Here is a 23246-nt window from a genome sequence, read left to right as displayed (position 1 = left end):
GCGGGAGCAGGTGGAGCGGCTGCCTCGGCTCCCAGCTCCCCAGACTGGGGCGAGGGGCAGCAGCAGAGGGGATTTCTTTGTTCTGTACCCGCCTCTGATGACCACGGGAGAGGTAAATGGCAGGAGGCGACGGTATTTAAGGCTATAAATTGGCTTCCTGATAGGTGAGGGAAAGAGGCACCGGGTGGCCTTGCTCAGGGGACGGATCCTGCCCAGCTTCTGGTGCTGGCAGCTGCCGGCGTTCAGCTCTCTCCTACCAGCCGTGTCATGCTGGGAGAGGAACCACCAGTGGGCGAGTGCTGTGGGGAAGTCACAGACGTGCTTTAAAATGCTGTGGAGTGTTGGGGTGGGGTGCCGAGCTCGCTGGCAGGAGCAGCTGAGAGCACTGGTGCTCCTCGCTGGTATTTGTGAATTAAGCTCTCTGCGTAGCGAGGTAGGCTGGTGACATGTTCTCCTTCGTGGTCGTGGTTGGGCTGAGCCTGGTGAGTAAGGGGAGGAGGAAATGTGTCTGAATAACCTCAGTCTAAAATAACCATTGGACAAAATTTCAATTAAAGTTTGGAAGCACATCAGCGAAATAGAGAGCTACCCAAAGCTGACATGTTTGAATAATTGCTGTACTTGCTCTTAATTATAAAATGGAAAAACAAACCTTTTCTGCTGCTGTTTTTGGGCTGTGGTTCTACTAAAACGGGAGCTTTCTGCTCCAATTTCCATCTCTCTGACCTCTCGGGAAGCACCATGGTACCTTGGCTCGGCAGCGATGGACAGACCTCTTAGGCAGAGATGCTCAAATAATAGCACGCGTGTCCAAAAAGGATTTTGAAAATTAATTTTTAATATGTGGCCTCTGCCCTGATTTCTCTGCGCTAGTATAAACCCACGAGTATAAATAGCTCCACTGATCTGAACGGATATTTTGGGGGCACAGCAACAACAAAGCCTTGTTGCCTGCTGTTTGAGGTAAATATGTATCCAGGCGTGATTTAATGCCTGCACATTTCTTTCCTTTGACTTTACACCAATAACAGCTTTTTTTGAAGCATGCTTCTCCAAAAGGAATTTAGGGACTAGTGCATTTAGATTGTTTGAATATTTATTTCCCAAAGGAACCCGTGGCCTAGAAACATCTGGGAAACGCGTTCCTTCCTCAGTGGCCCTGCGCACAAGTCACCGCTCTTTGCCTTGGCCGAGCAGGAAAGGAGGGCCCCGAGCACGGCGGCAGCAGGATTTGCAAACTCAGCACCGGGGGGCCTCCACACCTGGGAGGTGTCGGTGCAATGCAGCACGTGTTGTCCGTGGGCTCCTGGGCTTTATGGCTTCAGCACCTCCCAAACACACTTTTGTGCTCCTCAGCATCTGGTCCGGCCCCAAGCACCCCTCATCCGCCGTCTCCACGGCTGGTCAAACGTGAGACAGCTTCACCGTGTGAGGCTCGACAAGGAGCAAAGTCTGTGGCAGAGCTGTTTTGCTCTACCTCTAAGCTCTGGCAGCAAAGCCCAGGCAGGCTTTTGTAGCATGAGGACAGTGCTGGGGCAGCTCGGTGTGGCTCAGGACGGCTCCTCTGTGCTGGGTCCTCCCTGGTGCGAGGCTGCAGATCGAGCGCCGTGGGCTCCTCTGCCCGGTAGGGTTATGGGCTTTCCCGTCACAATGTCATTGCAAGAGCCTGGGTTCCTAAAAGTGCACATCTACAGGCTGAAAAATAATTAATGCATAAACAGAAATACACATTGAAGGCTAGAAAAGCCATTTTAGTTTGCTTTCCAAACCAGTCTTGCACTTCGGGCTTTCACTGCTTTTTCTTCCTGAGGTGCCCACGTCTGTCTGCAGCTCCCCGAGCGCCGCTAATGTCTGCATCCAACTGGAGTAGGAAAACGAAAGCCGCAGTAAATTTTACAGTATGTTTACATTATAACAAGGTTTATAGAGGCACTGTAATCCATGGTGTGTTCCAACAGAAGTATGGATCTCTTCCAGTTCAATTTTCCGAAGTCCGAGCTTGCAGCTGGGTCGCTCCTGGCGAAACGTGTGCGGCGCCGACCCGGGGCTGCGAGCCCCCAGCAGCAGCCGCCGTCCCCACAGCCACCAGGTGCCACACCGGGCCCCAGGGCACGGCGTTGGCCACGCTTTGTGAGGACTGGCTTCATAAACTTGGCTGCGAGGAGCAATAATCAATACTTCGTGTTTAATGATGCAAAACTGAAATTAGTATGGATTTTATGTCTCCTTCTCTTCCCAATTATGCAAACGCTACCGTGCCTCTTTTGTCGCTGCCTTATGCTACGGCTTTTATACAGACTGTCTGGTGATGTTTAATTGAAAGACTGAATAGTCAAAAATGTCACAACCAATTTTAGTTTTTACTTTTTTTGTTCAGTCTTCACCCTCAGGTTAATAGAAAATGATGTCAAACACAAGAAATGATTTATGTAAGTCGTGCAGCTTTCGTCACCCAGGGCTATATATAAAGTCAATTGCAAATTGTTTTCACATTCTAAATTACCTTCCATGGCTCTGGGATACACTGAAAAAATGACCAGTGGAATAATAAGGGAGAGTAAAAGGTTATCTTCTGAACTGAACTCTGCTTCAAAGAAAATAATTTTGAAAGTTGCTTATTTTTAATATGTCAGAAGATGAAGTTCCTCAGAGCAGGCAAAAAATAAAAATATATTCAAAAAGGAAGGCAAAAATAAAAAGAAATTTCACATCTGGATCATTTCCAATGGTGGATTATCGGGAAGCAGCCAGGCCCCCTGAACCGCGCGTGGTGCTTTATCAGCTTCGGCGTGTCAACAGGACGGCACTGCAATTAGAGGCCCAGAGGGCCAAAGACTGGGGCAAAGACGGAGGAGAAATCCAACTTGTCAGCTTGACAAATCTAGGTTATGCATAAAACATATTTTGCAGTAATAGCCCGTCCAAGGCTGTGAGGGAATGAAAGTTGCATTAGGAGTAAATCAGCTACCAACTGTGATCTCGTTTCATGTCGAATGGCGCAGAACCTTGTACAAGATTAAAAAGCACCAGGTAAAATTTCTCTGTTTCACAAAATCAGCTGTATTTGACAAAGCAGGCAGTAGTGCTGGCTGATCTGCTGGGCCCCTAGAGACAGCAATGGTCTCATTGGAAGCAAAAATGTTGGATTCATCCCTGGGTCCGATGAGCTATACGAGGTGAAAATACCCTCATTTTTTCCTTTTGTGGTCTCAGCCTTCCTAAGAATCCCACTTCTGCCTGCAAGCTGTTGGTCTCCTGGCATCATTTTAACACAGCTAAAAAGCGACAGTGCTGCCCCTTGGAAATTCTTGAGCAATATATTTCTTTTATGTATTATGATCAGGGCAGAGAGATGCACCTTTATGAGTAAATTGGGTGGGAATGGAGCAGGCAGCCACCTCCACCAGTGGCTTTGGGAGCGAGCCAAGCCAACGCTGCAGGAAACGGCTCTGCCATGTGGCCTGGCATTCCCCGTCCTGCTGTGAGCCACCTTGGTGGCCCACAGCTGTGTTTCAGTAACAGGAAAACAATTTAATGTGGAATACAGCCTGCTTTTAGAATTCTGTGTTTGTGCCTGCTTTCTTTAAAAAAATGCTATTTATTTTTAATTATTTTTATTACATTTCATCGGTAATTGCTTACCACATTTTTCAGTTTTAGGTCAGTTACAGATCTCCCCCATCCCTCAACTCTTACCCCTTCTGAACAGCAAAGCCAGACACAACTTAGTTTTTAAGCCCTATCTCTGTGCTGAAATTCACGGGGGGATTTGTCCCGGCCCTATAGCATGGAACCCCAGCTATGCAGTTCAGTCGGTGGCATCTCTTCTGTTGAAACAGGATCTGATGCAAATAGCCTGGTAAAGATATCAGGCTGTAAATCTCAGCCGGTGACACTCTTAATTATGCAATTGAGTACAGTTTGATTGCAGAACAAAGAGAAGTGCCTGTCAGTACGGCTGGTGCTTGCTTGCCTCGTACCAAGACCATCTCCTCCCAGATCAAAGCAGCCACACACCTAACACATGGAAGAACACTCTTCTCTTTCGCCCTGCCTGTTGTCTTTGTAGGTCTGATATTTTCTTTCAAAGTTACCTGCTGGATACGCTGATAAATGCCTTGGTTTCTGCGTAGCTGGTTTGGATGTGTGGCTTGGGAAGCGCGCCCTGCAGATGTTACCTGAGGGAACACAGCGATGGGAGCTTGAGGGAAAATCTCTGGTGTCAGACAAGGGCACTCCGCAAGCACATTGAAACCTTTTTTTCTCTTCTTGTAGGAAGAACTCAAAAGGCTCCAGAACACCCTGGAACAGGTCAATGATGGCAAATACTTGCTTCAAAGGTAACTGTGTGATTTCCGCGATATCTCGCTTGTGTTAAAGTGAAATGGCTTCTATAAGGCAACACGCCCTCTCTGAGGCCTTTTTGCTGTAATTATTTTTCACTAGGTAATATACTGAATATTCAAGATTTTGCATCTATTCCATAAACGATTCTTATTTTTAGTTACAGGAGGATAATTTCTGAAAACTGCTGCTGACTGAGTGATGTAATTAAGTGTCCAGTAAAGTCTCAAAAAAACTCCACAGGTTGGGGTCTAATCTTACAAATTTCCATGCAAAGGCCTTTCATTCATGTTTCCAGTCCCATCCTAAGCAGCGTCCCAAGGTGTTTGATTTTTATCTTCTAGAATTTTAAAATTGCTTTCTCAAAGCAATCAGTTTGCAGCACCGATTCCTTGGTCATCATTTATTACAAGGAATTTTTTCTTCATATTCTCGTATGGCTTTTGCTGATGTAATTCATTTGCTACCAGCATTACCATTGTTACCTTCCATTTTACTCTCCAGCTTTTCAAATGTAGCCCCAGGGATACAAGTTAATTTAGCAAGAATATCTACTATATTTGCCAGTGTTTTTATTTGCAGCAGCTTCTTTGCTGGGTGTGCCTGTCTCTGGAGCTGGCATCTGGAGGGTTTAGTGCAGAAATCTGCAAGGATTCAGGGAGGCTTCAATGTGAAAAGTGGGTCCAAATTCCTACTTTTTGTTAACAGCCAAGCGGGGCTGGACACGGGGACCCAGATGCCTTTCCCCAAAGACAGCAACACTTTAAAATAAGCAGCTCTTGTATGGGCCTGTCAAATTTTCTGAATTAATTCACAGTGATTGCAAAAGTGTCATGCTGAGATGCATTAAACCCATTTTCGTTTCTTTTTCATAGCCATCAGCTTGCCATGGATGAAGAAAATAATATTGAAAAGTATCACATCAACTTACAGCCCTTGGAATCAAAAGTGAAAATGTAAGTACCCGAGAATGGGGTTTCTGCATTTAAATGCAGCCGGGTTTGTCAGATTCCTGAACCTCGGAACCCAGATTGCGTCCATCCCAGATTTCTGTGTAACTCTAAGTATAAAAAAGTCTCAATTCAGGAAGGTAGTTAAGCTCTTGGCTGGAAGGTGAAGCAGCAGCTAGCACTCAGCCACAGCGCTCACCTGACGCTAAGAAGCTCCTCCAGCTTCCCAAGCGCCATCATTTTATCCTTTGTAAAACATTTCCCACGTGTTTGATAGTTTACCATGGGGTCAGTTATTCTAAAAGGCTTGTCTGTGCTGTGTCAGGACACGTGGAATACCAGGGATATAAATTAGCACGTACACAGGTATCCATCAGAGCTCTGTGCTTCTGCTGCTGGTCTTCCCAGCAGAAAGCTGGAAACAAGGCTTCACTTGCCTCAAAAATATGAATGCCTTTATGCTGAAGCCCTAAACAATTCAGTGGCAAAATTCTGAGACATCAGGCCCGGGTGTAGTGCTGCACAGAGCCGTATGCCTTGCTGCAGCGCATGCTGAAGTTCGCTTCCAGTTGAAAACTACAGCTAACTCGCTGTAAAAGTGGTTAAAATATTAATGCTGTGTTAAAATATTTAAAGGACAAGAAGTTTCAAATTAAAATCCAGCCAGTGTCTTTTAGTCATGCAAATTTAAGGCTGATGAAAGAACAAATTTTCAGAGAGTTTTTGAGAGGGGTAACTACACCTTATTCTCATGCTTTAAAATGGAAAGTGTGTGTAAATACGTAAATACCGCTTGATTATATTTTGCAGTGGAGCATGGAGCTGAGACAATGCAAAGTATAAATGCTTGAGGTGTGAAGATGTGATTTTTTATAAAAAGCAAAGTGTATTTACTGCAATACAGTTTGGCTGGGTGCTGAGCGTGCCGAGGCCATCGGGAGCACGTGGGGCAGGCGCAGGCTGGCTGGTGCCCACATTTATATTAAATATTTTCATATTTATTTTGAATAAAATCTCAACTGCTTAAGCATCCTACAAGGAGCTTTTTCAGCCCTGTTATGCTGCAGCAGCACAGCTGAGTCTGGGGTCAGAATTTAGCTCTGCGTTCCTGCCACTGCTGTTACAGGCACGGATTTGCTGGGCAGCACTTGCATCAGGAGGGTGTTGGAAATCAGCAGAAATTTCTTAGAAAGAGTGGTCAGGCACTGGGACAGGTTGCCCAGGGAGGTGGTGGAGTCACCGTCCCCGGGGGTGTTCAAGGAAAGGTTGGACGTGGTGCTTAGGGACATGGTTTAGTGGGTGACATCGGCGTTAGGGGGACGGTTGGACCAGATGATCCTGGAGGTCTTCTCCAACCCTAATGACTCTGACTCTGTGATTCCGTGATCCCGCACTGCCACCTGCCGAGCCCGGCCACGGCTCCCCGCTGGCGGCAGGTTTGGGGTCCCCAGCTACAGCAGGAGGGAGCGGGTTGTAAAGGATGCTGAAGTTCCAGCCGTGTCTATGTTGCAGTACTGAAAGCTGATGTAAATAAAAGATTTTGAAGGCTGTTCACTCTTTTAAGCAGATTGTTGCCTTTTTCTTTGCAAAGTGTAAGAGAATTGCTGAGCTAAGCATAGGCTCAGATTTAAATCACTTCTGTGAGTTTAAGGATTCGAAATAAAGAATTGCTTCCACTTAACAAGTATCTCAAGATCTGCTACTAGTGGCTAAGAAAAGGTAGCCGTGCGTCGTAATTTCCCAAATAGGAAAACAAAGTGCACAAAAGTAAAACCACCAAAAACCACCTCTTTCATTGAGAATGTGTATTTTAAATCCTTCTTGCTGCTGCGTTCTCCCTAACGCTGTGCTTTGGTGTTCGGCCCAGCATCCAGCGAGCATGGCGTGAATACCTGCAGCGCCAGGACCTGCACCACCAGCAGCTGGACAAGCGCAGCCCCTCGCCGCCCTCCCTGTCCTCGGACAAGATGAGCAGGTCCATCAGCATGAACACCTTTTCCGACAGCAGCACACCGGTGAGTGCCGCGTCTGGGCGCGTCTTCCTGTTTCCTCCTTTTTCCTGGGTTCCTGGACTTCGGATAAATGAAAGCTGAACTGTTGGCTAAGCATTAAGGAGAGACTTTTACGGCAATAGTAGTGTCTCAAATGAACATGCAAGTAATGTGCCCCTTTCAGCTACAGCTAAATGTGTGACCATGCCTTGGGCTTGCGTAACTGGAAGACAGATCTCAGCAATATGTAGCAAATTGTGGTGTTTTTCCAGCAAATCAACATGGTTTCCGGTATTGTTTTGTTTCACTAAAAGAAATGTAGAGAAGTTGATCTAGGGGTTAAAAATTAAACTTGTTTTTGGAAGAAATACAACACCTTGCATACCGGGTGGCAACTGGCTGCGGGCTGTAGTTCTCCTATTACTGTGACTCTAAACTGGAAATCCAAATATAAAGCCAATTTTTGAAAATAGTACGTGGCTTTGTGACTGTCCCAGGAGGGGGATTTTTAAGTCAATAAATCAGCAGAGAGATATAGACTCTGTAAACGTTGCTGTCAGCTTTGAGACAGAATACATCAGTTTTGAGGAAGCCGTGGACCAGAGTGCAGAAAATAGTTCAATAGTTTCCAAAAAATACAGGAGATAAAATTTGCCATGGTGTGTGCTAGACAAATAAATAAAAGAAGATAGATGGCACCATTTGACTGGGCCGTGCAGGATGGATGTGAGCGGGTGCTTTGGGTCCTTGCTACATGTGCGTGATGGTCAGTTACGTGAAGCTTTGTTGGCAGTCACGGGGCAGTGCTTGGTGGCTTCCAAATTCACTAAAAGTCTAGAAATCGTTGCTAGTGGGGTTCTCAGAGTAGCTGAAGCCTCTGCACAAGGAGGTGGTCATTGTTAGTTTAACTCTGCCTTCACTTTCAGAGTCACCCAGTTTAAAACTGAAGCTAGGTGAACTGTTTCCAGCTGCCATTGTTTTTGTGGCGCCTCGGTTAGGTGGGCTGCGCTGGATTTGAAAACATTTACTGAAATATTACTGAGCATCGTTTTATTTTTAGATGCCTCGTGTTCATAGCTGGAGGCGGGGATGATGAACTATGTCTCAATATTGGGCTATGCGCTGATGTCTCTTGTATTAAACGAGCTGAGCTGCTGTAATGAGAGAAATAGATGTGGGTCTCGTTTTTATCCGCCTCTGGAGCGGCTCGGCCACCACAAGAGGTCCCCCAAACCTAGCGCAAGAGACTCCTGGAAGCTCTCAGGGCTTCTCCATCAGCAGCCGCCTTTGGAAAACTGTTTTCGATGCTTTCAGGTCTTTCGGGAAAATGAGTACATCTGGGAGTTGCATGTTTGTGTGGAAAATGCAGCTGGAATGCCGGCGTTGCTGCTTAGTTGGCACTAGCACAGCCAATCACCTCACTTCTGCATCGCACTCGTTTAATGCAAAGGAAGACAGCAATATTGTTTTACACTTTTCTAGCGCTGAGTGCCAATAACCTTTGAAAAATCAGGGACCATTGCTGAAGGCCAAGAAAACCCAGTCCATTTAGTGCGTCCTTGACTGTTGCAATTCCTGAGGCTTTTTGACAGCCCAGGTATTGACACTGTCAGGTTTCGGGCAGGGCGGGCATAAGGCCAGAACAAAGCAGGGACAACTAACCTTGAGTTGTTGAAAAGTGGATGGGAAAGTAATTGATTGTCTTACACAAGTAAAAAGACTTGGGCTGAATTAAATGCACCATTTGGACTGTGAGCTAAGTTTTTTGCTCTATCATAAGGTAAATTGAGGAAGGAGAAAGAAACTTCTGAGCAGAAAAACCACTGCTGGAGCAGTCTGTAATTCTGCACTCTCTTGAAGTTTCATGTTTAGAAAATCCAAGCTGGAAGCAGATGAGCAGAGTAAGGAAATTACCAATCCATTTGCCAAGTCCTCAATTTGGCCTACATTCCAGAACAAGGACTTTGAGAAATGGGGCAAGCTCATTACAACTCCATTTCTTTTGCATAAGCAGTGTTGCTGGTGCACTAAGAAATATACTTATGGTTAGCTTTTTGTGTAAAAGTACACTGTGCTGAGCAGTATGGAGTCTCCCAAACAAATACTGGGAGGAGGGAGAAAGTCAAAATGAAACCTAGACCCTCTGGGGAGGTTTTCCTTCTCTTTTCCAAAAAGGCAGAAAGCAACTATGCCAAAACTAACATCCCAAAATATGTTAGCAATAAGCAGTTATACAGATGGGAGAGAGAAATTTATGAAGTATTTTGAGAAACCGCTGTCACAACAGAGCCACTTAATTCAGCTGAAATCTAATCCTGGTTTTCAATTTCCTTTCTCAGTACAAGCCTCCCAGTGCTCTGCCTTGCTGGGTCCTCAGCTGTATCTTCAATGGCAAAAAAGTAGTCAGCTACTTGAATAATGAAAGACAGAAAGGATCTCATGTCCATAAAATAAAAAATTGTTATCCTACGAGCTAACAAATGCAAATTACTGCAGCAGGATGTGTATCGAAACTGTGGACACCAAACATCTGTTTGTACCAGAACGTGGGACCAGCAGTTGTGGCAAGGTAGAATTTGCAACGCTGGCCTGAGTCTTGGCAGATGTAGTGCGGGCACGCTGGGCATTGCTAATATGCTGACACTAATTCATTTGTAATCATTAAAACTCTGTGATATTCCACAACTTCCATGTTAGCAGTTTTCATATGATGGAGATGATAGCTGGCAAGTGGGCTTTGTCTCTTGCCACTGTGAGTTGCCAGCCATGTAATCAATCCATTATGTATGGACTGATTCATCAATCTCTAATGTATGTGGCTTTGAAAAGCTGTAGCTTAGCCCTGCTGGCTGTGGTTACCACAGTTCAGCCCAGGAAGACAACATAATTGTGTGTTTCTAGGACTCAGAAGCTTGATAAATCATTAATTATGATATCATTGAATTGACGTGCTTGAACTTGTTTTGGTTTAGCTAGCTGACTCCACAATTGCAATAAACGTATTTACAGATGAAATAGTTTAAGAAACAGAAAGATTAGTACTACTTTTCTGGGATGCAGTGACTGAAAGAGCAAAATGAATGATTACTATTCTGAAAAATTACTTTAGGAGTATATATATATACATGTTATATTTTTAGCTTAAGTACACTAGATTTGATCTGATAATTTGTCACTAAAATATTTTTTCTTTGAGACTCACATCCAATCTACACGTATGTCTGTTAAAACTTAACATGCGTTCATCTGCCGTGATTCAGGGATGTAATGCAAGGCATAATAAAACAAGGCACAATGAAGGGCACTAACAATCCCCTATCAGGTATGTAGAAAAAAAAAGAATAAAATGGTGTACTTAGTGATCAAACCCACAACCAGGTAAAATGATTTTAACCCAAAAGTATCAATACTTACACATGGCTGAGAGTGGGCAGGAAATAGTGAACTTAAATATCAAAGGCATAGAAAATTTTCTACTCTTTGGTCATGCAAGGTACCATAAACCACTGAAGGGCAAATGAATGCCTTCTGTGTCATTGCTTATAACTGCCACTACAACATTTTTATATCCATTGTAGAGTTTATGAAGTCTAGAATTTCACTTTTTAGTATTTTGGAGATAAACTTAAGAGGATAAAGATCTGTAAGCATTCACAATGTGATTTCATCTCATGTTTCAAATAAATTGATTCTCTTTTTAAATGTCAGGCCAAATTACCTAAATGTCTGCTAACCTGCTCTTATGTGGATTTGACTCCACTGGTTTCACCCATATATACCAGTTATATATTAGTTAAGTCCTACCTGACAAGAACAGATCTCCCTCCTTTTTTTTTTTCTTTCCATTTGGCTTGCTCCTTTGTCGTAAACTACATTGGCCAGCCACAGCAGGACTATCACAAAGGCTGTCACTGTCTTAAAACATGTTCATGTGCTCAGTGAAAGCACTGTTAGCTCCCTAGACTCCTGCCAGAATGCTTACTAACCTCTTACTACAAGAACCTTTCAGGTAGATCAAATTATCAGGTAATGGGTCATGCTTTCTGTGTACAAATGGATAAATCATTCTTGACAGTGGGGGAAAAAAGTGATGAGGCCAACTCAGAGTGTTTGTGCCATAGTACACAGTGTTCCCTTGGGCCTGCCTCCCAGTAGAGAACAGATATAATGGGCAGAATGACAGAGATAGGACATAGCTTGAGTGGTGAGAAGGGAAACACTTTTCCTGTTAGGCTACTACTTTGTAGGCCACAAAGAAGGGATTTGCCAACAACGTGTATGTAGTACACAGTACAGGCAGTTTTCTCACTGTTGGAAAAGACCTGTTGTCAATCACTTGTTAAATTATTGTATCAGGAGTACGGAAGTAGTAACTGGACAATCTTCAGTTGCTTCTGTTTCCCTTTTGCGTTTTATTTTTAATAAGATAAATAGAAGTAACAAAAATAATAGATTTGAAAATAATGTTCTTTATTTCATACTACTGTGTAGAAAGGAAGCAAAATTTACCTTCCTGTGTGGTGTGTGGCTACGTTTCTGCTTTTTTCCCCACAAAAATAAACCGTATCTATAGTTACTAAGAAAAAATGATGATGCCAGATATGTCCTCATGAGCATGTGGTTGTGGTTATGATCTGTCTTTGTGATATCATCATTGTCTCTCTTCAAACGCTTTGGTCTCAAAGACATAATCTGTGAATGCCACAGAAAACCTGATAATCCTCAACAGACAAGCAGGAGCTGGTGTGAGACATACCTGCATCCAGACTCGTAGAGAGTTTCTGTGGGATGAAGATTTTTTTCTTAATTTTTTGCTCAGCACCATGGACAGCGGCCCCGGGCCCTTCTTCCGTCCCCGCACTCACCCTCCCATACCAGGTTCCTTCTGACGTTCCTGAGGATGGAAATTATTGACTCTGTAGAATGGTCATTTCTTACCGGAGCACAGTGCTTGGGTAGGCTGCTGTCAACTAAGAAATCCTCTTCTTAGAGGTATAAGCACGTTTCACGTGCTTTTCCAAATGTGACCATATGATTATTTTTCTAGGCTTTTTCCACTGGTTGAAGTCAAAGATAGTAATTTCCAAGGTCTTTCTCCCTCCCTCCCTCCAAGCTGGAGTAGCTGCAAATTCAACATAAAACAAACCCACATTAAGCATGAGATTCTGACTTTGTCTCACAAAATATCTCAACAATAAAAATAATATTATTGTCTTGACAATAAAAGTAATGTTTAAGTCCATTGAAGTGTCCAGTACCTAATATTCATCCTCTGATGTTCAGGACAAGAGGCAATGAGCACAAACTGTAGCACAGGAGATTGTGTCTGAACGTAAGGTAATACTTTTATACTGTGAGGGAGACTGAGCACTGGTACAGGCTGCCCAGAGACATTCTGGAGTTTCTCTTTTCTGAGATATTCAAACGCCGTCTGACATGGTCCTGGGCTACCTGCTCCACGTAGCCCTGCTTGAGCATGGGGTGGGACCAGGTGACCTCCAGAGGTGCCTTCCAACCTCAGCCGTTCTTTGAGTCTGTAAGATAATGGGAATGAAATAGTCGGACTTGGAGCATAATGTTGAATCAAAGATAATACAGACAACTGCAAACAAATGTTTGCAACTCTTTGTATTCATAATTAAGTCTCTTGTCTGGCTGAATTTATTATCTTCTAGCTTTGGGAATTTGGGCTGTAATAATAATAAAAAAAAAAAATAAAAAAATTTCCACTTAGTAAGAGTTAGGAGATAATTTATTAAGCCTACTATTGGAGGAGTAAGGGATCATTTATAAAATAAAAAGACACAGGTGTTTGATCTATGTATAAAAGTTTGTTAATATTATTTTAATACTGGTACACTTGCAGATTTGCTAGGTTCTACCACTTATCTTGTGCGTATGTCATTTTCTATACTACAGACTTGGAATAGTAAACTTTTTGTGCAGATTTACTAGTAAAATCCATAACTACTTACTGTGGGCAGAATTTAAGTTACTATTTTTCATTAAATCGTAAAATTTACAATGCGCAAGTACTCACAGTGTGTGGGCGGGTATCTCCAGAAATTCAGCAGTTCAGAACATTTTCTTCATAACTTCCAAACTTCTGTAGATGGAACGAAGAAAAAAAAAAAAAAAGAAACAGCTAGACTGTTACCACATGCTGATCACTGAAAATTATTTAACTCTTTAATAGCAGTTACCTTCCCTTTTAGCTATTTTATCATGCTATATTTAAACCCTGAGTCTCACTTGGATTAAATATATTCCCTTGTTTTAGTACTGGTTACCTCTGGTGATCTGGGACTGCAGAGTAGCCTGAGAGTTCAGAAATATGGCGTTTTCTAGAGAAAAAAAAAAGTCTTGCACAATGCTATGTGTTTTCAAATTTAATTTGCTCTATTAGAAGTTGTCGCCCTTGTGGCTTAGGAAAAAAGTGTCCTGAACAATTTATAACATCATATATTTATAAATCATGTCACCTTTAGCTAAAGTGATCTTGGCTTTGTATACTGCAATGCAGTGCTATTTAGAAGCAAGAAAAAGGTCTAGAGTAAAATGTAGCCTCCACTCACAGCAGCCTTAAAACTCCTCTTGACTTAATGTGGCCAGAGTCCAGCCCCCAGGGCCTGTATCTAGAAGATGGATGTTGGGATCTTTTTACATTAAAATTGCATATATATTTAAACCAAAACCCTTCTGGAATTTAACATACAAGATTGAAGAGATCCTTTCAGTTTATGAATTCATGCTTTTTTCTCACACTGATGGAAAATCATACATCATCCTGCCTGACATAATTTTAAACAAGACATTTTCAAAAGAAAGCTGCCTTCGATCAAAATACTGCTTTTGAGATTTAAAAGAAAGGACTTGCAATAGTGATATTTCTACCCTGAACTTTCTGATGGGGTTTGGACCCTCTGGCCTGTAGACAGATTGTCTCATTGTTCCCATCTATAGCGTGGGTTGCTTGAATGTTCATTTCACTCATTCTGGAGGCTAAAAATATTTCTGTGTGTTGCGGCCATGAGACTTTCATGTGTCCTGCTTTATCCTGTCTGAAAGGAACTTGCAACATACTGTAGTTAAAACAGAGGTATAAAAAGGGGAAGTGGCAAACCCAGATGCCACCATGTGCTTGCTTGCACAAAAGCCTTAACAGATGCTACACAAACTGCAGGGTCCTCTCATCTCTATTGCTGACTCCCCTAGTTGTCCTGCAAAGCTGTGGCTGTGCTATCCTGCTCCTTAGTGTCTTCCTGAACTTTAATTACTGCTCTGACATAGGACTCACACCCTGACACGACGACACAAACCATGGAGCTTTGTAGTTCTTACTAGATAGATCAGTGCAGGCCCCTGAGCTTAGAGTCCCTTGGATGCTTTGAAGCTCTGCTCTAATAACTGACTGAAGATGGTGCAACAAGAAAGAGGCCAGGTTAATCAAATCTGGTCTTTGGGGCTTTCCTCCACATCTACAAAAACTAACTGCTTTTTCTTAGCCACACCTCATTCCTCCACCTCCCATTTTTCCTCCCTTTCTGTTACCCCCTACCCCACTCTGCTTTCTGCAGCCGTGCAGTAACCCCCCGCTACATCCTTGCCCTGTGTGAAACTGAATGTTTTCTGTCTTTATTTGACTATAGCATAGGTACTAAATAGTCCTCTCACCACACCTTCTCCCTCTTGATTGAAATGGTGACCCTCAACTGATGCTTTCCCCCTAATTGTTTTTCTTGTGGAGTCTTTTCTGTTCTGTTCCTTCCATCTGCTTAAGCAATTCATACCGATCCTGCCCTTGTATCCTGCTCAAAAATAAACAGGAGGGTACACTCTAATGCATTAATAAATACATTGACAAAATTAGAGTTCCACACTTGTAACCAAAAATCATTCTGAATTTCCTTGTCTAACTGAAGTCAGTGACTTTCCCCAGGCGTGTGCTGAAACTGGTTACAGAAGCACATTTTACACATGTAGAAGCGATGAGAAGACAGCAGAGGTGAAAGGGAATATCAAGTTATTTAAGCGAGTGCAATCATAACAAGTAATGCCTTGTGTTTACAAAGAGAGGCATAAAAGGAAGGGGAGCATTACTATGGAGAGCAGTGTCTCGTGTCTATAAGGCTGGCATTGTGAATCTGAGAGCAGCAAGAGGGAAAAGGAGCTGTCTTTGATAAACATTTACAAAGTGATTTCTGTAGAACGTAAGAATGCAAATCTTTGCATTTGCTGTTGAATAACATAGATGGAAATGTAATTAAAGATCAGGAAGACAAATCCAGCACTGAAAAGAAAAGGGTTTAATTAGAAATCAAATATTTGATGATTTTGTGAGAAACATTAGTGCTGGTGTGGGCTATAAGATAACGTTTGAAATGAAGTGAACATGGAGACAAATGTTATTTTCGATCCGTTTAATTTGCTTCAGATAATTTTAGCCTTGAATGTAAGAGAGTCTATGTGATGCTTCTGGCCTAATATGGCATTTATCTTTTGAACAGGCATTTTATGGAGAAATAGTTCCTGCCACGTGTTGGTTTATATACGTGTACACACAGAGTCATTCCAGATTGTTATATGTACATCTAACGCTCTTACAAGTAATTTCCCCTGGGGCTTTTTAATGCTCTGATACAAAGGGACCATCTCAATCTGTTTCTGCTGGTGGTAGCAGAATGCCAATAGATTTTTTTTTCTTTGTGTGTGTATATTGAATGTTGACTATTGATGTGGTTAGTCAATTTGATACATTTCAGTTTAGTAGCAACAAAATCAATTCAAAAATGATCTCAGTTGATGACAAAATGTCTAACAAGACATTTCTGTACTACGCTTCTGCAGGAATATTCAGCAGGGGCATGCTGCTTGAGAGAATTAAAACCTGTCCCAGTGTACTGGCTGGCTTTGGTGTGACATCTAACAACAGGTTTACCGTGTTTGGTATTGATGCGTTTTAAAAATAGCAAGTTTATTTTAGAACTTGGCACTTTAGAAAGTAAGGCTGAATGCCTCATGTATGTTTTCTATGCCAAAGAATTAGAGAAAAATGCTAACTACAGTATCTGACGTATCCCCACTTACAATCCGCTGAGAGCTGAGTACTCTGGTTGTCAGTGGCAGTTTGGGAGCCAGGCAAGGATGAGGAGGGAATACAACAGAACACGCTAATCCCAGTTCTGGGGATGTGCTGGGGCAGAAGAGGCCCTGCCAAACCCCAGCCAGAGTGCCCTGGCCCTTCCCACACCTTGCGGCACAGGAGGTAGACCAGCCAGACCAATTCCCACAGACAAAAATTTATGTAACAGGCAATGCAGTTATGATTAGCAGGACCAGAAGGAATTAAATATGTAAAATACATGTAATACAAACTTATTAATATGTAGGGAGAAGCCTGTTGGAATAGACAGAGCCAGATCCAAATTAAATTAGTGGCTATATCAACACTGAAATGTGGCAGCATCACTTTAATGGTGTCTGTTACAAAAGAAGAGCGTATCTTTCCAAGTGTATTCAGCTTATAACCTCCCAAAGTAGAGAGTAGTTATTTCTGCTCATAAAATAAATTTTATATGAGATATACTGGGAAGGTGTATTTTTACCTGAATAAATACCAACAATGTTAGCTGTTTCTATCACTGTCACAAAATTAAGCAACCAAATAGCAAACACTGTCCTGGTCTTCAGGAGATTCTAAATCTATCTCAGTAACTGCATTTTTCAAGCCAGCTTTACTGCTTACACATACGAAACAACTTCTTAGGGTCAGCTAAAGTTCATTAGTACGACGTATATGACATTTTGGGAGGAAGAATGTGCTGAATGTTTCTGCCAAAGGAATATACTTAAGGAAAAAGCCCTTATTTTCTTAGGTAATTTCTCTGCAAGCACTGAATTATTTCCCACTGGAAGAAAAGCCATTGTAACGTTAGCAGGGACAAACCCAGCGCAGCGGAGAAGTGCCTCACTGCCGGTGATTCATTTCCCATCTGCTCCACACACTGCAGAGGTAAACCCAGGCCAGAAGGGCGCTGATTTTGGGGAGACGTGGCAGCTCTGCCAACTGCCGAGCAGCTCAGCGTGCCTCCAGCATCACAGCCCGAACGTGGCTCTGCTACATCCACAAGTGGCACAGAGAGCAGTGGAGGTGATCGGCCGGCCCCAGCACAGCCTAACTGAGCACAGATCGACTTTGTATGAACAGCGTTTTAGGAGCTCTCGGTACTTTTGAAAAGGTCTTAATTTTAACATTAAGATGATGCATAAACTTTCCATGCAAGAATTATCCAATCTTAGTCATAACTTGAATTTGTTAAGTGTAAATTGCTATTTGGTTGGCTGACCTCTTAATGTTATCTATCCATTTTTCCTTTGGTCAAATTCCAAGAACAAATTACTTTATAAAATCAGCTTGATCCAGACTGTCTGTCAGTTTTTCTATTAAAAATGATCATACATTATTTCTCTGTGCCACTAATGTGCAGCAGAGAATCGTTTCAAAAATGAGTTCTTGCACAACTGGGTGCCAATAGTAATAGGTTTGTGAGCAGAGCCTTTCCTGAGGTAATAACTTTTTACTTAAATGGATTAAGATACAATTTTCTGATGTATTTGGTCATTGTTTTGTTTGAGAAGTGATATTGTGGTTATAGGATATGAAATTATCACCTAATTTCCTTGGTTCACTAACACTTGTCATGGATATGCTGTCACAGATGACCTGGGTTTAAATAGCATATATTTTGGCTCTGTCCCCTCCACCCCATGCATACAGCCACTACACCACGTAGCTCCCCAACGTGGAAAGCAGCAGCACATGGGGGTAATGGGGGCACAGGGGGCCGTGACATTTTGTTGGTGATGGCCAGGCTACCTAAAACCGTACTCAGGCTGATGGCACAAACTCTTGGCTTCCTCCACAAGGAAGGAAACTTCAGGGGTGTCTTCTGATATTTTAGATTTCATTCTGCCCTTTTGGAGTGGTTTTATCCTTTTTAACATCTTACCCTTTCACTTGGATCCCATCCTTCGCATTGCTCTTTGCAGAGGCCTATGTTGCCTGCTGGGTTAGCCGTGCCAGCTCTCGGCCCACCTGCCTGTGAGACAGCTCTTACGTAGGGCAGGCCTGGATCTCTCTAATTGTCCCTTGTTGGGGACATTTAATTAAACAACATTCCTCCTGTTGGACCAGGGCATTTGCAGGGGCAGCAAAACCGAGCAGTTAACATCAGGAGATACATGGGTACAAGGTATATAAAGAGCCATAGCTAAACTCTAGAATATTGCTGTATATATTATATTTGACATTTTACTGCTCTGTCTAATAATGCATTCCTCACATCTTGTGCAGCAGTCATGTTACTTCATTATTTCAAAATTTAGAAGCTTTTGTTTTTCAAACTAAGACCCATGTTTCCAGTTCCTCATTATGGTGCTGGTTTAATTGCATTATTCCTCTCATTGTGAGATTGAATATGGCCATTCAGCTCGAAAAATGCTGCTAGAATAATGTAAATGGTCGAGCTTTGGTCTTTCCAAGGTATTTAAAATTCTATTGCTGTTCCCATAAGCCACAGACAGTGGGTTATTTTTCATGGACAGACAGTACATCCTTCTCTTGGGGCTTTTACAGACAGACTGTATAAAATGATAACGGAATGAATGGGGCACCTGCCATATTCTATCAGCTGCCTAAATCAGATGTTTCAGACAGAAATTCAATATAGTAGAATATGTTTCAAATAGATTTTCAGGTATAAGGTATAACAAGGAATTTCAGGAGTGTTCTTGATACATTTGCACCAAGATAGCTCTAAAGACATTTATGTTGCTTCAATAAAGTTGTAGTTAAGATGCTTTCAAACCATCTTCAAAATAATAAAACGACTTTGGTACTCTGAGGAGCTAAGAAGAATATCATATTATTATATTTGACTATGATAGTGTCCAGAAGTCTTAGATATTGTGCTGCCTGTTGGATAAAATATTACCATTTTAGTGAGGAGTAAAAGGAGCATATTGTTCTAAAGAGCACTTTGGGGATGGAAAGGAAATGAAGGTTTTGCATGCAGGAATAAAACCCTTCCTTGTAATTTTATTCTTAAGTAAAATAAGCGCAATGGTGGACTATAAGTAGATCAACATGTGGTAATACTTTACATGCTAACTGCATGGTATATTTCTACAATGCAGAGCTGTTTATCCTAGCTTGTAAAAACCTGCTGCCCACGTTCCTGGTAATTCAGCAGCCCAGAGTGCTCATTATTTACATTGTCTCCTGTGTTTAATTTCCAAACTTGGAGTGAAAATCCAAAGACTGAATCTTGAAGCCAAATTTCAGAAACAGCCTTCCTACCTGTAAGGAAATTGAAGTGTAATATGGATATGCTATGGAGAAATCAGAGGTTTTCCTCTGGAACTATATTTGGCATCATGCAGAGTGGTGCAAATGATGACCATGACTTCTCTACCAACGACAGGCAAAATGCTGCAGACAGCATCCCTGGAATTCCTGGTGTGGCTTCTTGCCCTCTTGGTGCCCATTGTGTTGTTTCTCTTCCTGATGGTATGATATTTTCTATACTTTGTTCTGAGATCTTTTTAAATTTTGAGTAAGTACTTCATGAGGTTGAGTTACCTTGGTTGTCAGGTGACTCTGCGTGTGTATCGGTCCTTTCCCATTTCATAGCATTCTTGAATTTGACAAAAAACACCACCAACAACAACAAACAGACCTTCACTGAGACATAAATCTTCTCTAAGACAGCATGGTAGGAACCAGTGAGGCTCAGAAAAGCTTAGATTTTGCACATACAAACCACTCACAGTTCGTGTTTTCCTTTTCCATCCAATATGTTTAATCCAAATATACTTAGTTGCTAATTATATCTGCAGTAACTTCTTCAGTCTCTTCTAATGAAGCAGATCCTTTCATGATCCTTAACCATAACGAGAGGAAACTTGGCAACTGGTACTTTGAGCACTGCTTGTGACCTTTCCGTCAGGAGAAACTCTTGCTCCCTCCTGGAGAAAGCTTTTGAGGGCACAAATCACCTGCAAATGCAAGCTTGAATCATCGTGTTACTAGACATCCCCAAACCCAACTTGAAGCAGTAAAAATATCCCAAAGTTTCTTAACTGACTTCCCTGAAGGAGGATTAATGATCCAGAAAATTAAGAATATTCACATTTTGTCAATGAAGAGATACTTTAATTTTAAATGTTCATACTTCATTTCCCTCACAGCCTTCAGCATAAGCGCAGAGCTTTATTCCTGAGTACTGTCTGTGGTATCGCTGTCCTTTCAGCCGTCCTTGTCTTTGGGAGTGTATTTCTGCATGCCCCATGCCACGGGCCTGGCTCTCACTTGGACAGAAAGGCATTATTTCATGTGTTAGGAGGCACACACAGCAGAAGAGTTGGGTTTCTGTGTAGTCATGCCAAAGAAATTGGAGGCTGTTACTGCATCCCTCTCACTGCAAAAAAAATAAAAAAATAAAAAAAAATGCCAGCCCCACTGGCCTTCAATGCATGCATTTTCTAGCATCACTGAAGGGCATTGTTTGGGCCTTCTACAGTATCACTGTCTTTTCTCTTAAGCATTTGCTGTACAGTGGAACTCTTGGGTGATCAAAGAGTTGACGTCAGCAACGTGAAATGTGCTGGGAATTGGTGGGATCTCTTTCTGGATGCTTGAGCTTCACTGCACGTACCGTGTTATTGCATCAGCACGAGCAGAGTGCGGTACTGAGAGAGGTAGGTTGGCAGGGAGCGCTCACTCAGGACATGCCAGAATTCATCACGTCTGGGCAGGCTTGTTTCAGCCTGGGTGTCTTGGTTTATTCTCAATTGTGGCTCTTCAAAGAGGGATTTATGTTTTTTTTTTTTTTACCATTACCATTTTGTGCAAGGCTAGACTCAATAGGTGGTGGGGTTAAAAGTGATTTTTATCATAATCTCATGTTTTTCTCCTGTTTTCCCCCTTGATTAGGACTAAAAAGGAACTTGAGTGTAAGTCTGATACCGCATCAGTTGTTTTATTCTGTATAGGGTGCAGTTCAGCGTGTGCCCTAGTCACTGAGCAGCAAAGTCAGCAGGGATACGCGATATTTCCAGTTCTCTCAGTGCTTTTACTGCAGCGCTGTTGACTGGGTATTATGGATTGATTGCTCTCTGAAACTGAACTCTTACTGTGCTGGCTCTTTGGCTCCTCCTGTGTGTTTTAAACATGCTGTCAGCTGTCCCCTCGAGCCCCAAACCACCACACTCCTCTGAGTTCAAGCATTTGTACTAACCGGGCATCCCTAAGGAGCTGGGAGAGTCTCTCCGTGTTTATCTCCTTTGGTAAATAACAACTTGTGCCTGAGATAAGTCTAATTTCTGTGGAACTTCATTTAAAGCATGAAAATGCATGAGTTTTTGAGAATTAACCTTGATGTAACCAATTGGAAAATGTAGCTGTATTTTAATAGAATTATTTATAGCTGAGAAGTAATTTATAATTGCATGAGCAAGATGTTTTCCTATTCCATATAACCTGCATGGAGATGTGCAAAACACAAACAAACTTTTTTTTTTTTTTTTGCATTTTCTTCCTCCTTTTCTTAGGAAGTTGGCACATAATCATGTAATCATAGAAAGGATTAGGTAAACGTACATATTAGAAGAAAGAAAATATGCTTTGCATTAAAATTCCTCGTCCCTGTGACAGAAACCCACATGACCTTTTTGTCAAAGTAAGCTCTGAACAGAACCAGTGTGAATAACATTCCCAGACAGCACTGCAGTGCGTGTGTTATTTACCTTGCTGCCATGTGGCCTTTTCTCCACGGTTACAAACATCATACTCGTATCACTGTTGGACTGAAGAGGTGTGATAGCAAGCTCCTGCCCAAGCTAAGTTTCACTCCTCCCCAAAATGTGACCAGGGCTGGTCACCTGCCTCAATACGAGCAGGGTAGGCGTGGTGGATGTGGTACGGGGGTCCCCAGCCACGCTGGAAATACAGTTTTTAGAGTCTAATGCTGTGACTTAGGGTAATAACAGGTTAAACGCTAACTTGCAAAGATGCGTCTGTGAAAATTTAGGGTTAATGCAATAGATTAAGTACCAGGAGAAAAAAATGACACTGTGCACCGACTTGCTGCACTAATTTGGCAAGCCTAAATTGCAAATAATCAGTGCTGGAGGTAGGACTGAGCGTACAAACAGCAGTGAACAGCAGAACATCAGTTCATTTTTCAGCCTCTCTTCATTGATTTCTTATAGATTTAAAACCCCAAAATCTTACAGATTTGAAAATCTAGCCAGACATTTTAGTACAAGACAGAGAAGAGGGTGTTTTTCTGAAAGAGTTCTGAAATAGTCGGAAGAGAGTGAAGTCGTTTGCAGCAGTAGGGTGTCTCGGCTTATACAATTGTGAGGAAGTTATCTATTTGGAACTAATGTAAAGAGTTTACATTTCATAGTTTTTCTTTATTGCAGAAATATTTTATGCAAATATTCGGGGTAGAAGGATGTTGCCAGATGGAAATGCAATAGTTGTGGAACTCTTCCTGGCGCTTTTGACAGAATATATAATGCCGAATGGCTTTATGCTAATGCCTTGCTCTGGAATTCATATTTTATAGCTACTTTGAAATGCAAATTTAAAAAGTTTTGAAACTGAAAACCTTGCCCTCTAAGAAATACAGTAGTATGCAAAGCAGTATTGAGCTGTGTTGGCCCCTAAGTATTGTCATGGCAGTGTGTAAGGGGATGATCTTCGTAGTATGAAATGTGACCTGGAAATCCTAAGTGCCACCTGTCCTGCAGGGACTTTCTGCTTTGCTGGGCAAGTGCCACAGGAAGCTATCGAGCTTTGGAAGAGCATCACTTCTTTCCAAGGGGGCTGCTGAATATTAAGGATCCAAGAGATGTGTAAATACCGCCAAATTAATGTGCCGGGTAGTTAGCAACG

The 23246-nt window shown here is 42.3% G+C and overlaps 1 protein-coding gene across 1 annotated transcript in view; it reads left to right on the top strand.

Moving 5' to 3' along the window:
- LOC121074501 (IQCJ-SCHIP1 readthrough transcript protein) overlaps window positions 1–23246 on the top strand; it is a 139369-nt gene that overhangs the window by 38496 nt on the left and 77627 nt on the right. The window contains 3 exon segments of the mRNA XM_040566633.1: window positions 4276–4340; window positions 5220–5300; window positions 7162–7309. Coding sequence (XP_040422567.1) covers window positions 4276–4340; window positions 5220–5300; window positions 7162–7309 — 294 coding nt within the window.

The sequence above is a fragment of the Cygnus olor genome, chromosome 9, assembly GCF_009769625.2.
Source record: "Cygnus olor isolate bCygOlo1 chromosome 9, bCygOlo1.pri.v2, whole genome shotgun sequence".
In the NCBI taxonomy this organism is placed as follows: domain Eukaryota; kingdom Metazoa; phylum Chordata; class Aves; order Anseriformes; family Anatidae; genus Cygnus; species Cygnus olor.
The sequence above is the reverse complement of the archived record's forward strand: the minus strand, read 5'-3'. Positions and strand labels throughout refer to the sequence as shown.